Source organism: Saimiri boliviensis, chromosome 4 (assembly GCF_048565385.1).
Source record: "Saimiri boliviensis isolate mSaiBol1 chromosome 4, mSaiBol1.pri, whole genome shotgun sequence".
Classification (NCBI taxonomy): Eukaryota; Metazoa; Chordata; class Mammalia; order Primates; family Cebidae; genus Saimiri; species Saimiri boliviensis.
In genome coordinates this window covers 84,827,948-84,845,289 of record NC_133452.1, presented here as the reverse complement: position 1 = coordinate 84,845,289, position 17,342 = coordinate 84,827,948, and the positions used below count along the sequence as shown (strand labels likewise).

The following is a 17,342-nucleotide window of genomic DNA, read 5'->3' as shown; positions in this document are numbered from 1 at the left end:
TTTCTGAACAGGGATGTGGACTTGGTTAATAGCATCACGTGTTAACATTTTCATATATTATTTATGTTCACCTTTTTTTTTTTTTTCAAATTCACTAGCATGAAGATCAAAACTATATTTGTGAACTTTCCTGACATTTCCCCCCCTGGCTTCTGGTGGCTTCTGTTCGGCCTTGAAGCTATATATGTTTACCTGTCCATCTCAGGGTTTTTCCTCTCTTTCACCTGGTACAGTGTTTAGTATGCAGTCATGATTTCATAACTATTGGGACTGATTCTAGCACGAACTGGAAGCTTGATGACCAAAGAAAGACAGCTTAAGGGCAACAGTGTCTCAGACACTAGTCTTACCATGTTTACAAGGGAAATAAAAACACAATTTTATTCAAAAACTTGTACTCCAATTTTATAGCAGCTTAACATTATGGCCCCAAACTGGAGGAAAGGCAAATGTTATTCTATTAGTAAATGAATAAACAAAATGTGGTATATCTATGTAATGGAATACTACTTAGCAATAACAAGAAACAAACTAATACCATTCACGAACCTCAAATGCATTAGAAGGAGGGAAAGAAGCCCAATCCAAAATTCTGCTTACTATTTTGATTTCATTTTTGTAACATTATGGGAAAGTTGAAACCATAGAAACAGAAAACATATCAGGTTCCAGTGACGGTGGCATTGGGGTAGGGGACTGCCAAGAGGCAGAAGGGAACTTGTTGAAGACATGGAAATGTTTTATATCATGACGGTTATGGTGATTCTACAACTGCGTGTATTTCTCAAAACTCATCAATTTGTACACTTAAAATGGGCGAATTTTGATGTATGTAAATTATACCTCAATATAATCTGATAAAAAGAATTGGAGTGGCAATATTAGTATCAAAGTAGGTTTTACAATAAGGAATGTTAATAGCAATAAAGAGGCACATTTCATAATGAAAAATGTATCAAGAGCATGTAACAATTCTATGTGTTTATATATCTAAGAACAGAGCTTTAAAATAGGATAAAGCAAAACCTTATAGTAGTAAAAGGAGAAATAGGCAAATCCATAATTATACTTGAGGATTTCAGCATTTTTCTCTATGTAATAAATAGGACAAGCAGGAAACCTGTAAGAGTATAGATGAGTTGAAATAGCCCTGTAGACCAATTTGACCTAATTGACATTTATAAAATAGTCTACCCAACAATAGTGGAATACCTTTTTCAAGTGTGCATAGAGCATTCACCAGGATTGACCATGTATTGACTGAGACTAAGCCATGAGGCTAGTCTCAATAAATTTAAAAGGATTACAATCACACCGATTATGTTCTCTTCCCACAGTGGAATTTAACTAAAAATCAGTAACAGATTTATGGAAATCTCTAAATATTTGATCATTAACACATTCTGCATAACCATGGGTTCAATTTTCTCCTAAGGAAAATTGGAAATTTATTTAAACTAAATAATAATGAAAATGCAACATATCAAAATTTGTGGGTTACAGGCAAAGTGGTCATTAGAGGCAAATTTATAGCATTAAAATGCTTAGGAATAAAGAAAGATCTAAAAATAACTAAGTTTAAACCTTAAGACATTACAAAAAGAACAAATTGAACTGAACATGAGCACAAAGAAGGAATAAAGAGTACAAATCAATGAAAGAGAAATGACAAATAATAGATAAAGTCAATTAAACCAAAAGCCATTTTTTGGAAAAGATTACAAAGGCTCCCACTAGCCAGACTGAGCAAGGGGAAAATGGCACAAATTTTCAATGTTAGGAGTGAAAGGGGAAATCGATTCTATGGACATTAAAAAATAAGAGAATGTTATAAACAACATTGTGTAATAAGTTGGACAATTTACATAAAATGAAGAAATAGTATCAAATAATGATTCTCCAACAGTCCAGTAATGATGTCATGTTACATATATTGCTATAAGTTAAGAGGTTTTGAACAAGTAATGTGTTTCCAATAATAATTAAAATAATACAATCTGTGATTTATTTTTCAAAATAGAGTGGGTTCAAAGCCAATCCTATAATAGTGTGAAATTACATACAATACACTGGGAAGTATTTGAAGCCAGAGCTTATTCTTGGTATGCTACTCATGTCTCTGGTACTCTGCATGCGAGAATACCCCACACATAAACATTCTGCCATAGTGTTAGCAGAATCTTTGAAAATCCCTCAACTATAGACGTATATACAAATCAATAAATAATGTCAAGAATGGAACCAATATATGAAATATGGGTTGTTTGGGAAGATCTTACTGAGCTTTGAGAATAGTAGAATATTTTTGTGGCAAAGCTTTGGAGATGCTGGCTTCTTACAGCCAGGAAAATCTAGAATTACATCCATAAATGTTATACACTAAAGTGAAAGAAAGAAAATAGGCTCAAAGAAAGAATATATTGACATAAAAATTGACTTGTTAACATGTTCTCTTTGAAAGCACAGAAACAATAAATGATATTCAATAAATCTTAGGCAAGAATAGGAATTGGCATTTAACATTTTATAAGTTGAAAGATCTTTTGATCTCAGTGGTCAGAAAATAGGGTAATTATAATAAACATCCCAAATTGCTTTTTAAAAATATATATTGAAGCTGGGTATGGTAGCTCACCCCTGTAATCCTAGCAGTTTGGGAGGCTGAGGTCAGCAGATCACTTGAGGTCAGCAGTTTGAGACCAGCCTGGCCAACATAGTGGAACTTCATCTCTTCTGAAAATACAAAAAATTAGCCCATCATGGTGGTGCATGCCTGTAGTCCCAGCTACTGGGGAGGCTGAGGCCCAAGAATCATTTGAACATGGGAGAAGGAGGTAGCAGTGAACTGAGATTGTGCCTCTGCACTTCAGCCTGGGTGACAGACTGAGACTCCATTAAAAAAAAAATACATATTGAATTTTTTTTCTGAGTCAATATACGTATATGCTACTAGACAGATTTTTCTGAGTCTCTGATTATTTATTTTTTTACTTTTTGTGTAGACAGGGTCTAGTTATATTGACCAGGCTGATCTTGAACTCCTGGCCTCAAGTGATACTCCTACCTTGACCTCCCAAAGCACTGGGATTACAGGTGTGATCCACCATACCCAGCTAAGTCTCAGATTTAATACACATGTTTTCTTCTGAGTATCAGATTTAATATAGAAAAATCAAGTCAACAATTATTACACTTATACCAACAATTTATTTCAGCACACATGAGGGAAAATATCTTCAAGTTCTTAGTTTCAGTTTATTTGCAAGATACAACACATGTACAAGAAACAGAGAGAAATAAAGCTGAAGATAATTTGATTGCCTCAGATAACAACCTGAGGTGAAATTAGTAAATTTATATATTTCTCCTAAATCTATAATATCATTCTCAAGATAAAACTATAGGTTGAATTTCATTCCAGGAATGCTTTTCTGTCAAAGTAGAAAAAATGTATTGGTACAAGAATAACCACACTGGTATATATCCACTCCTGCACACAAATGTGATATCTCCACCCAAACTCAAAAGCAATTGACAACAAAAAGCAAATTTTGGTATTCTAAATGCACTTGAGCAGAGACAAAATCTTGCTTCTCTTTTATGAGACAACAAATGAAAAGGCACATAAAACTGATGAACTCTCCAGTATAACAAGAAAAATTGTAGGTTGCACAAAATATCAGTAAGCTTTAGATACAAACAACTTGATCATCTTAGAGAAATATAGCATTCATCCATGAAACCATTCAAGTTACTTGAAAATTACAGTTAATGAAGTATATTCCAAGCCAGAACAAATATATTTACTAAGTTATGTTTTGCCTAAAATTCAGGTTAGAAATGGATTCATCATGGTAACTGATATGATAAAAGGAACATGTACATTTTACATGCCTAATGACATAAAAACAATTTATGCCATTTTCATTTGCTTCCCTGTTTTAAATCTATTGTTTATTGTTGTATAATGAACTTTGTGGCATACAACAGCAAATTTTTATTCTTTCTCACAATTTTGTGAGTTAACAGGGCTCTGCTGGGTAGTTCCCCTTTGAAGTCTTTTATGTAGTTGCAATCAGGTGACAGCTGGTCTGTAGTCATTGGAATTCTCCACTGGGCTACCCAAGATGGCTTATGCACTTTGACATCTGGCAGATGAAACTGACTGGTTTATTATTATTATTATTATTATTATTATTATTATTATACTTTAAGTTCTGGGGTACATGTGCAGATTGTGCAGGTTTGTTACATAGGTATACATGTGCCATGGTAGTGGTTTGCGGCATCCATCGCCCCGTCGTCTACGTTAGGTATTTCTCCTAATGCTATCCCTCCCCAATCCCCCCACCCCCTGCTCTTCCTCCTCTAGCCCCCCACCCTCCAGGCCCCAGTGTGTGATATTCCCCACTGCTATGTCCCTGTGTTATCATTGTTCAATACCCACTATGCGTGAGAACATGCGGTGTTTAGTTTTCTGTCCTTGTGTCAGTTTGCTGAGAATGAAGGTTTCCAAAACTGGCTGTTTAAATGAGAGCTTGGCTGGGGTTTTGACCAGAGCATCTACACATGGCATCTCTGTGTGTCTGGGCTACTCACGCAGAGTGGTTCAGGGTAATCACATTTCTTACACAGCGGCTGACTTCCAAGAGGGAACAACATCCCAAGTTGGAATGTTCTAAGAAACATAGGTGGAAGCTGTAAGGTTTCTAATTACCTAATCACCAAACATCAGTCTGTCGTATTCTATTGATCAAAAGCGAATTACAGAGACAGCTCAGATACAAGGGGAGGAGATTTATGGGAGGACTAACTACCATAGTGACACACAAAAGTAAAACTTTGTGTTTTGCAGAAACCTCTGAGAGGTGTAAAGTTAAGTGTTTCATACAAGATTCATTGAGGTATGAGGTTAAGTGATTCACATAAGATACATTCATCAGAAAATTAGTTTAACACTTTGAATTATTTCCTCCAGTTGGAATATTCTTTTTATGTAGCAAGCTATATTAGTCTGTTCTCATGCTGCTAATAAAGAAATACCCAACAAGGGGTAATTTATAAAGGAAAGAGGTCTAATTGACTCACAGTTCAGCATGGCTGGCAGGTCTCAGAAAACTTACAATTGTGGCAGAAGAGGAAGCAAACATGTTCTTCTCCACATGGCAGCAGGAAAAGAAGTATGAGAGCTGAGCAAAGAGGGAGGCCCCTTATAAAACCATCAGATCTCATGAGAACTTAGTGTCACGAGAGTAGCATGGGGACAAGTGTCCCCATGATTCAGTTACCTCCCACCGGGTCCCTCATGCAATACATGGGGATTATGGGAACTACAATTCAAGATGTGGCTTGGGTGTGGACACAGCCAAACCATATCATAAGTGAATTCCTACAAGATTGCGGTCAACCATTGTGGAATACAGTGTGGCGATTCCTCAATGACCTAAAAATAGAAATCCCATTTGACCCAGCAATCCCATTACTGGGTATATATCCAAAGGATTATAAATCATTCTACTATAAGGACACATGCACACGAATGTTCACTGCAGCACTATTTACAATAGCAAAGACCTGGAACCAACCCAAATGCCCAACGATGATAGACTGGATAGGGAAAATGTGGTACATATAAACCATGGAATATTATGCAGCCATCAAAAACGATGAGTTCACATCCTTTGTGGGGACATGGATGAACCTGGAAACCATCATTCTCAGCAAACTGACACAAGAGCAGAAAATCAAACACTGCATGTTCTCACTCATAGGCGGGTGTTGAACGATGAGAACACATGGACACAGGGAGGGGAGCACTACACACTGGGGTACGTTAGGGGGAAATGGGGGAGGGATGGGGGGTGGAGAGGTGGGAAGAGATAGCATGGGGAGAAATGACAGATACAGGTGAGGGGACGGAATGCAGCAAACCACACTGCCATGTGTGTACCTAAGCAACAATCTTGCATGCTCTTCACATGTATCCCAAAACCTAAAATGCAATAAAAAAAATTAAAAATAAAAAAAAGATTGCGGTCAAGCTGCAAATCTTTCCCAAAGCCTCTGTTTTAGTCCCTTATTTTTATATATGGGGAAATTTACGACTGGAGAGTTTAAATGACTTTCTCACCATCACACACAGTGAGATAACAGTATAATGAATGGTAAACTTCAGTTGTTGAACATCCAATCCAGTGTTCTTTCCACTGCATTCATTGCTTCTGATAAAGTTATAATAGTGTGATTTAGGCTCTTATTTCATACTAATTAATTCTTCAGTCAAAAAAATTCTTCTTTTTAGAATTTTTTGGGCTGGAAGAATGGCAGCTAATATCTTAGGTTATAGAAGTGGACAAGCCCTGGTTTGATTCCCAAGCATTGGTCCTTATTAGCTGTGTGACTTTGGGCAAGGTTTGTAGCCTTTAAGAATGAGTTTCCTCATCTGTAAAACGTGCTTGGGCCATAATATCTACCTCAAAGGATTGCTATTACTATCAAATGAGGTAATGCAAATAAAGCCAATAGCACAGTATTTGGCACACAATAAAAGCCTAATAAATGTGACTGATAATACTTTGTAATTGTTGATAGACCGATTTCATTATTTTATTAATATATTACTATATTTTCATTTTTATTTTATTATTTGGAACTACAACTCGTGTATATAGTTCTCTGATTGATATATTATTCCACTAGTATCATCTTGCAAGTGAGAAAATAAACTAATAATTTACCTAGCTTCTGAGATGTGAAATCATGTTACTTCAATATTATCATGGGAAGCATCAAGCTTCTATTATTTTCAGGAAACTAGAGTAGAAAACATATATACATATATAAATAGACTGTACAGCAATACTTGTTATGAGCAGCAATTTGTTATTTTTTTTATTCGAAAAAGATGTTTGCAAAGGAATTCTTTGGAGTGAGAAGATTTTGCTTTGAGAAAGGAGAATATTAATCAGGAAAGTCTGTCTGAAGAAGGAAGTTTCACAAGTATACTTCTAATTCAAGGGCGTAGGAGATCCCAAGCAGTGTGCCTCACGTTCAAATGTGTATCTCCAGGTTTTCCTCTCATTCTTTATCTTGCTCCTGTATTTTAAGTTGCAGTTTGTGTTTGTCTACAGCTCAATTTATATTTGGAGTTGCTTAGGGGAAGTGACATTGACTTTACCTGATACTTCATTGAATGAGTATCATATAAGCCACATGCATTTGTCTTTGTGCAGCTCCTGGAACACAGCAATGGACTGTGAAAAGAGCTGGTATTTCTCATATTCCTTCTAATTGTGTATCCAAAACATATACATGTTCCTGATCACTTCAAATATTCTCATACCAAAAATAAGTGAGATATATATAGTGTATATGTATCATATATATACTTATATGTATGTGTGTATGTATGTATATGTATATATATATGTGAGTGTATGTATACACACACACACACACACACACACACACACACACACATAGGTCTTCATCAGTCAACCATTTCTGTTTCTCTGGTAACAAGAATATTAAAGAGAAATGGAAAGTTTAGTCTATTTGATATTCAGTATAACCAGATGAGAATGAAGTGCTGTATTATTGTTTAAACTAATTTTGGCTAGCTCAAGTAAAGCCTTACTCTTTCTAGAGCATAATGCATTTAACAATATTGAATTTGTTTTTTCATTTGCCTCAAGTACTTTCCTTTGTTCAAGGACTTATGCTTCAGACAGTCAGGAGTCATACATAGCACACAACATTGTTGTGGGAGGTTCAGATAATTAGTAGATTCTACCCTTACAGTTTGTTCAAATATTGTACTTGAATTATGCTAGCTACATATCAGAAATTTCCCAAATAAACCCCCAAATAAAAGTATAATGAAACAAAATATATAATATTATTTCTTATAAATGTTTGGAGAAAGTTTTCAGCTGAGAATCACTTTTCATTTTTGAGTTGGATAATATATTAGAACAATACTAGAGTGCCAACGATTTTCCACAGGGAAAGTTAAGAGTAAGTTAGTCATTATACTTGTTCCAAGTTATGGCCATTATTGATATGATAAACAGATGTCTTCACCTCAAAATTTCATCTCATTCAGCCTAAAACAGGGTTAATTCTGCTGTTATTGTGAATGACTTTAAACATATCCATAAAAGCAAAACTCAAGAAACTCTCTGGCACCATCTCTCATGGCTTGGATCCTTGTTTAGTCCCTGTATCAGATGCTTTTAGGTGGGCATTATCAGAGATGTACATTTGGTTTATGACACCATGTCAGTGTTAATGGTGCATTTCTTACATCTGGTAGATATGGAGAGTCAATTTGTTTCCATTGTTACTGACTTCATTCTGCAGCCCCAGCCCCTGTCAAGTTTGCTTCGGATTTTGCTGTTAAAAAAGGACAGATATTGTGCCTGTAATCCCAGCACTTTAGGAGGCTAAAGTGAATGGATTGTTTGAGGCCAGGAGTTCGAGATCAGCCTGAACAACATGATGACATCCTACCTCTACAAAAATACAAAAATTAGACAAGCATTGTGGCTATAATCCCAGCTACTCTTGAGGCTGAGGCAGAAAAATCGTTTGAATCCAGGAGGCAGAGGTTGCAGTGAGCCGAGATCATGCCACTGCACTCCAGTGTGGCCAACAGAGAAAGACTCCATCTCAAAACGAATAAAAAAACAAAAAACAAAAAATCCATAAAACCAGACATTGGCATTACAATAAAATTCTGAAATTTCCATTTCATTGGCAAAAGTAGTAAAATACAAATCAAATAAGTAGGTTGATAAATTTAGTATTTATGCAACAATGTTTATTAGGGATATCAAAGTATTTATTATTAACAGTCCACACAATTTTAAAGAAGTACATATAGCTGACTTAAAAAATACTAATTTTTGTATCTTTGAAGCTTTGTTGGGAATTTTAGCCCTTAGCCTGATGCTATCCAGTGAGGGGAATTATTTAGCTGCACGATATATTGCTGGTTGCATTAGGAGATGTTACTGATTGCCATTATCACATGATCCCTATTAGGAAGCCATAGTCCATTCTAAACTGTGTATATAAATATTGTTGATTGATTTCCAACTATAGTAATGGATTATGTGGCTGCCTCTGTTTGTAGCCCACCTCAGATACACAATCTCTTGCTTATAAGCCCTTAATTATGTTTGCTTAAGTATTTCATCTTTCAGGGGTTATAATCCCCAGCAGCCTTGCCACTTACTAGGCTTCAGTTGAGTTCTTAAAATATCACTTGTGTTTTCTCTAGTAGCAGTTGTCTAAGCTTCAGCTGGCCATCCTTGAAGTATTTACATATCCTTATTCTTATCTACTTCACTCCATATAGCTGTATGTATGAGGAATTGTTTCAATGACAGGGAACTGACCACAGTCACAGAACTCATTGCTCAACAGTCTTTTACCACTTGATTCCCCCATAGTGATCATTTCAAAAGCTGGATATGACATTCATGATAGCTTTAAGTGTCACTGTCATCTGGAATGTTGAACACATACCTCTGGAACTTGACACGTCACTGACTCTAAACTTTGTCAGTTTCATCTTGGCCTCCTTTGTTCAGGAAACCAAAGCACCTATCATCAAATAATGTACTAGGTCTTTTAGCATGACAGAGTAGATGAAAGGTCATGACTGTGGGTAGGGCTACCTGACATAGGCTTGTCTGAAATCTGGCCTGTAGACAAGTATTCATTCCATGGTTAGCAAGTTTCTTCCTACATGGAAACTTCCAGAAGAACACAATTAGTAGAATCATTTGAGAAATTAAATAACTTGAACTACCTTCATAATGTGGAAGATGTCTTGGGGTAATGAATCTTGTTGCACATGTGGAAAAATACTCTAACATAATCTATGTCTAATTTTTATAACTATGAACAAGCATATGTAGAATAGATTGCTTTAACTATTGCTAAAAGCATGTACTCTGATGCTTCATTTAGGTGGGCCCAGCTATGGAAAAATGAAAAAAAATAAGATGCAGACTTCAGCCTACCTCCAGGATTCAAGATGCAGGTACCTAAGCCCAAATTGCATATACGAAGATAACATTCAGTATTTCAGAAAATAATAGGTATTTGTTAGCCATAGCAAGCAGAGAGCCAAGCAGGCAGTAGTTGGTTATCCAGGCAAATCTACCATGAGGAAGCACAGCCCAGTCAGCAAACTAGGAGCAGGGGCAGGACTCCAACTTGAGTGGGAGGAATGCTGGTAAGAGAAAACCCAGAAGAAGAATTAAACGTCATTGTTAAATACTAACTGACTTGTATCAGGCTTAGTTTTGATTTAGCATAGATCCTGCAGGTATGAATAAAGTAGTCCCATTTCTAAGAAAGGGTGCAGAGGCAGGAAATGAAGGTAGCAAGAATTCTGCGATTTTAGTCTTATTATCTTGCACTATCGTTTCATGTTTAAGCTGTCTTCAAGAGGTCTAGGGAGTAGACTATTAATAATATGGAAAGATGTTTCCTTATAGTGTTAAACATAAAATTCAAATAATATAATTACTTTTTGGTGTTTATATTTGGTTTAATATATCTATGTATGTTTGACAGGTAATTTTAATCATAATCTAATCTTGCTTTCAGTATTACAGCAAAAATAACTTTTGAAATTGATGCTAATTGGATGTGTTCTTTTTATAAAAAGCAAATGTCTTTATTTTCCTACGCCTTCTCGATTTTTATAGATGAATGAATTTACTGACTATTTAGCTGTCCCATTTTACCTCTTAAAATTTGTGCTTCTCAGTACAGATATGTCTGATGAGTGAGCTAATGAATAAGTTAACCAACATCTAGCACAGTTGTAAAACTTAGTAGATGTCTAATAAATGAATTTAATAAATAAATTAATGTGAAATCATGGGTAGTAATGACACTGGCAAAGGAAATTAATTTTTTTGAAAATTTAATTTCTGAAATAAACCAGCAACTTCTGATTATGTGAAGTCAGGTACATAGAGAAATTAGAAGGCCACTACCTGACTTTTTTGTGTGTATGAATCAAATGGCTTTAGGCCAAGAAATTCTAGACATTATCACAAGTTGTAATTTGCCAAATGCATACAAATCCTTAAAATACCTTCAAGTAAGGTTACAATGATTATTCAAAAGTAGATTTATAGAGTTATATCACTGCTGTGCTGTGAAAAAAACTTCAATTTTTGTTAGCAAGCAGTACATTTTGATAGGTATATGTAGCCACATTGTAAAATAGATAAGCTGTCAACTGTGACTCATGATTCTTGACCAAGTTTCATAATCTCTCTTCCTAAAATTTGCTCAAAGCTTTGATATTTTACCAACTAAAACACTTTTCCATAAGCCTTAATAAGCATGTGATGAATTTCTGCTGCAAGGGCAATTTTCATATTTAAGAATTAAGTCACAGTATATGCTTTGCCTAAGGACCATATAGTTAGGAGACAGTTATTTTAAACTAAATATGTTAAATCATAAACACTGATAGAGAAATCATTTTACAACACAGCTTTAAATTATAATGTGATATCACATTAATTCAACAAATATTTGTCAAGAACTCATATGCGAGGCACTTTCTAGGAAAAAGAATTCTAGCAAGAGAATATAGACAATAAACTAATAAGTAATTGTCTAAAATATTAGAAAGTGGCAAATACTCTTGTAAAGGAGTAAGCAAGATCTGAGGGCTGGTGTGGAAGGAGTGACAACGTGATCTTAGATAGGGTGGTTAGAGTGCTCAAGAAGCAGGTACATTTGAGTAAAGGAGGTGGTAAAGGAATGAGCCACTCTTATGTACAATACATTAATAATTACTCCTGTAAATTTCCTTCTGAACAGCCTTCATTGTCTATAGGGATGATGTCATTCTCTTCCCAAAAACTCTCCAATGACCTCCTACGGCATTTAGCTTAATATGTAATCTCCTTAATTTATGACTACCTCCGTGATCTCAGCTCAGCCTCACTCTCTAGCCCCCTGCCTTTTTCTCTTGATTACTCTGCTTCAGTCATACTGGATTTATTTTAGTCAACTTGTGAGTACCAATGGCTTTTCCACCTCTTGGCCTTCCCACAAGCATTTCGTTTTCTCCACTTGTAATCATTCTCCAGACTTTTACCGGACCAGCTTCCCAACTAGCTGACTACTCTACTTTTCCCTGTTCTTACATTCTCATTGCACAATGTTTGCCTTCCCATCCCTTATTACAATCATAAGTAAATAACCATGTAATCATTTGCCTAATTTCTATTTTTCTGATAGATCTTAAGCTCCTTGATGATAGGGATATTGTGAGACGTCTGCCTTGTTCATTACTGTATCTCCAATACCTGCCATGTGGTAGATGCTCGGTATTTATTGAATGACTAAACCATGCTTCAAAAGGGGTGAGATTCATGTTGCTGTGCTGGGAAGAGAGAATATACCCAAGGTTAGGGTGGGAAAATAAAAGTGAAAAGTGTTTTTCCCTGACTGAACTTAATATTTCAACAAGTTAAATGGCCAAGACTGAAAGACCTTTAAGATATTTAGGCAGTTCTTTTAGGGTGTATTCTTCTCATTAATTCATGTATAGCTGCAAGGTGTCTCCTTAGGTAATGATTATAGACTAGGAAGTGTAGCTGTTAGGTACTTCTCCAAACATTTTGGTTCTCCTTGTTACTAGGCATGTGGTAGAAATCTACCTCCCTACCCTCTTACAGTTGAGAATGGTCATGTGACCTTGGATTATGAACTGTGAATGGATACAGGATATGTCACTTTGGGGAAGAAGCTTTAAGAGTCACTATACAATTAACACCTTTCTCTTTGCCACAGTATCTGGCAGTGCTTCAGGTGGTAGCTAGTCTGTTATGGGGTCCCTGTTCCATTCTTCATTGTTTCACTTTCTGCCTGTCTCTGCTTATCTTAGGCTTCTACCATTTCTCTCCTAGATAGCCTGCCTCTTAACTTAGGTACCTATTTTCACTTTCATGCCCCTTCTGCTGGTTCAGTGGTTCTCGGACACTTGCCACTATTTATCTCTGGCTCCACCTGAGGGCTAGACTCTCCTGGAGGTGGTGACCAGGATTGCAGGGTTGTTTTCCCTGAAATCATGTGGTGGGAGCCTTGATGCTTATATAGGAAACAGTGATTCAGGCTGCTTTCCTCAGAAGTGTGTTGAGTCATAGGATTTTGACAGCATATGCACACCTCTTGAAGCCCAACAGGAATATAAGGTTGACTTATTCTATCTTATTATTTGGAGTGACTTGATCTGTGTTTTGAAGCAGATGTGTTCTCTGAATTTTCTCCTTATAAATATAGAAGGAATAGTGTGGAGGAGAGGAATGTATAAGAAAGAACTGTCTAACAATGAGACTTCCAAGAATGGAGCGATAATTTCTTAGCTCAGGGAGAAAAAAATCAGGAATTAGGTAGAGTTGAAAACACAATATGGAAGGGTTTCTCTGGTGAAGTGTTTGCCAAACACATTTTAACAGCTTACACTGGGAACTCAAAATTGGCATCTGATTGACTGAAAGTCCCAAACTATTTTTTAATATATTATAAAGACTAGATTATACATGCATAGATAGCAGACCCTTATCCAGCTTGGAGTTACATTACTTGTACCGTTTAAGCTATAATGATTGGCAACTTCCACTTGCCTAGAATATTTAAATCTGATATTTTCTTGCTAGGATTTCTCTCCTCAAGTATTCCTGGGAATTCTTAGAGAATACTATCACATCCCTCTAACCCGTCCTGGTGGCCACTCTACCATACAGAACTTTCCAAATCACCTTTGACCATTTCTAAGTGAGAACTGACACTGTTCACAACACATTGTTTTGTTCCTAATATAGATAGATCCTTTCTCTTAAGCTTTCCAAATCTCAGCAAGGTGAGGGACAATGATGCTTTACCGTTTCAGAGATGAACTCTGGTATCTCAGTGATTTACCATGGACATTTGAATCCAGTGTTGGGGTTGTAGCCTAGCTCTGTGCAGACTCCCGTGTGTCTGGATGCCAGTATACTACTCCAGCCAAGGAGAAATCTCCACGTTCCTTCACTTCAAGACCCCTATTTCTTTGGTCCTATATTTCAGAAATGCCCCGAGGACCAGGCTCACCAATTCTTGCTCTACCTAGGCTAATATTGAAAATAGGTACCTGGTATTTTAGCAGAAGAAACCGGGCATGAGTTGACAGTCAAGGCTTACATAATGCAGTCATAGCAGGTGAAAAATGTACTTCCCAAGTTTTTGGATAATTCAGTCTTAATATGGAGGCCACTGACATTCTGTTTGTATCTGTATTTTGGGAAAGCAGTTCTCTAACTACAAGGATATAGTCTGCCTAAAAATGCAGCCATTTATATTACTATATTCAAATTGTGGAGACTTCACAATTTTCTCCAGGAACAATGGTAGATACTTTTATGTAATTAAAAGTTCCATCCTGGTGAATTTCCCAAAACAAAGAGAATTTGTTCTAAAATGTAGTTGATATTTCCAACTCTGGGAACTGAAACATTCAGCAACCACAAATGGCAGTTCCTTTTCTAAAAGTAATTTTAAAAAGTAATTCTTAATTCTTCCCCCAAAATACACACAAAGTTATAGTTAATATTTGCCATGAATTCAGGTTAATATGGGGAAGCATAGAACAAAGATGAGATAATCACATGCATTTCTTTTTAAAAGCTATAACTCAGAGAAATACATTGATATTTCCAAATGTATATCATTGTTTTATTCTGGAGAAAAGTTCTAGTGTAGGCCTTCTCTATTTTCATAACAGCATCGACACACATTTCTTCCAACAGAATTATGTTCTAATTCAAATAATTTATGAAAATATACATCTTAAGCTACAGAGGTGATTGGAGCAATTAGCTGGAAATGAAATATATGAAAAATTAATAGTGATTTTATAACATTTTAAGCATGAAGGTTTTTTACTTACACAAATAGTACCTATTTATTGTCTTCAAAAATTGTGAGATACAGGAAGGTATAAATAAGTAAAATACTTACCAATAATCTTACTATCCAAAGACAATCAATTGTTATTTTGCTGTCTTTCCTGGGTGTATTTTTCTTTTTTTCTTTTTTTTTTATTTAAAAAAAAGACATTTATTCAGCGTCATGATCAGACTATTACATTTAGCAATCAACAGCATGGATGCAAAAAAAAAAAAAAGAAAAAGAAAAAGAAAAAAATCTACATTAAAACCCTTTGTTGTAATGCTTTACACTTTCCACAGAACAGAAACTAAAATAACCTGTTATACAATTAGTCACAAATACAATCCTCAAGTTTTTTGCCCATACACATGAGTATTTGTCTAAATCGTGTCTTCTTTGTAGCAGCTAGGCCCTGCCACCACTGTGCTTGGCTGAGTTCACAAATCTGTTGTAACCTTTAGCTTCCCTGTCACTTCTCTGGCTCTCCTCTCCTGCTAAGCTTTGTTTCCTAATTAAAATCTTCTGCCACTGCCATCGCTACTGCTGCTACTGGAACCGCCATAGCCACTTTGGTTTCATGGTTTGGCAAAGTATTGGCCGCCACCACCATAGGGGCCAGAGCTTCTGCCTCCAAAGTTTCCTCCCTTCATGGGTCCAAAATTTGAAGACTGCTTGTTGTAACTGCCAAAATCATTGTAGCTTCCACCACCTCCAAAATTGCCTCCATCATTACCAAATCCATCATAGCCATCCCCACTGCCACCATACCCACCACCACCACGGCTGCCACCAAAGCCACCACGACCACTGAAGTTTCCTCCACGACCAAAGTTGTCATTCCCACCAAAACCACCTCCACGACCACCACCAAAGTTTCCAGAACTACTTCGACCTCTTTGGCTGGATGAAGCACTAGCCATCTCTTGCTTTGACAGGGCTTTCCTAACTTCACAGTTGTGGCCATTCACAGTATGGTATTTCTGAATGACAATCTTATCCACGGAGTCATGGTCATCAAAGGTTACAAAGGCAAAGCCCCTTTTCTTGCCACTGCCTCTGTCAGTCATGATTTCAATCACTTCAATTTTTCCATGCTGTTCAAAATAATCTCTTAGGTGATGTTCTTCAGTGTCTTCTTTAATGCCACCAACGAATATTTTTCTCACACTTAAGTGGGCACCTGGTCTTTGAGAATCTTCTCTTGAGACAGCTCTCTTTGGTTCCACAACTCTTCCATCCACTTTGTGTGGCCTTGCATTCATGGCTGCATCCACCTCCTCCACAGTTGCATACGTGACGAACCCAAAGCCCCTGGAGCGCTTGGTGTTTGGATCTCTCATTACCACACAGTCTGTGAGCGTTCGCCATTGCTCAAAATGGCTCCTCAGGCTCTCATCGGTTGTTTCAAAGCTCAACCCTCCAATGAAGAGCTTCCTCAGCTGTTCCAGCTCTTTAGGAGACTCTGACTTAGACATGATCGCAGGGAGAAGAGAGACTTTAACGATGCTTCTTCGGCAGCGTCCACGGGCAGAAACTCCTTGGTGTATTTTTCTAATAATTAAAAAATGGTTGCAGGACCGGGTGCGATGGCTCACTCCTGTAATCCCAGCACTTTGGGAGACTGAGGCCAGCAGATCACGAGGTCAGGAGACAGAGACCATCCTGGCCAATATGGTGAAACTCTGTCTCTTCTAAAAATACAAAAAAAAAAAAAAAATTAGCTGGGCACAGTGGTGCATGCCTGTAGTCCCAGCTACCCGGGAGGCTGAGGCAGGAGAATTGCTTGAACCCAGGAGGTGGAGATTGCAGTGAGCTGAGATGGCACCACTGCACTACAGCCTGGGCAACAGTGTGAGACTCTGTCTCTAACAAAAAAAACAAGGTTATGATTATATGCTATCCTAATGTTCCCATGTTATTTGAAATAAAAGTATTTTCCTTTATGATTAAAAATGATTTACAAATATCATTTTAAGGAAAAAAATAATATTATGATTGACCTTGGCTTGTGGTGATCTTTTTAATTCTTGAGGTTGGTTATAAGCCATGCTTGTACAGGTCAATGTAGAACAAACAGTTTTGTCAGAATTGAAGTTCTGTTGCATTCCAGTTTAACTTATCATATTATTATGAGAAGACTAGACTTTTTAGAAACCAGTAAAAAGCACAGAGCAAAACGCATTGCTTGCCTCAAAACTGAGGTGGAATCCTTAGTTCAAGACTTTTGTAGGCCAGTGAACATTCTCATTAGTCCTGAAAGAGCCTCTAATGATGGGAGAGCTGAGTGAGTCAATCATAACTACATTGGATTGTGCTACCTAGTTCTCCTAATGGATGTTTACCAAAAGCCTTCTTTGATCTCCTTTTAT

The 17,342-nt window shown here is 36.8% G+C and overlaps 1 protein-coding gene across 1 annotated transcript; it reads right to left on the bottom strand.

Annotated features, from left to right (window-relative positions):
• Positions 1–15,343: 15,343 nt before the first annotated feature.
• Positions 15,344–16,472, bottom strand: LOC101038179 (heterogeneous nuclear ribonucleoprotein A1-like). Its single transcript, XM_039467454.2, has one exon. It carries the CDS (start codon positions 16,446–16,448, stop codon positions 15,549–15,551), a length of 900 nt encoding a protein of 299 aa, XP_039323388.2. The 5' UTR covers positions 16,449–16,472; the 3' UTR covers positions 15,344–15,548.
• Positions 16,473–17,342: the final 870 nt, after the last annotated feature.

What these genes read in the sequence shown, in the direction of transcription:
- LOC101038179 (XM_039467454.2), bottom strand. Translation starts at nt 16,448, where the DNA reads ATGTCTAAGTCAGAGTCTCCTAAAGAGCTGGAACAGCTGAGGAAGCTC.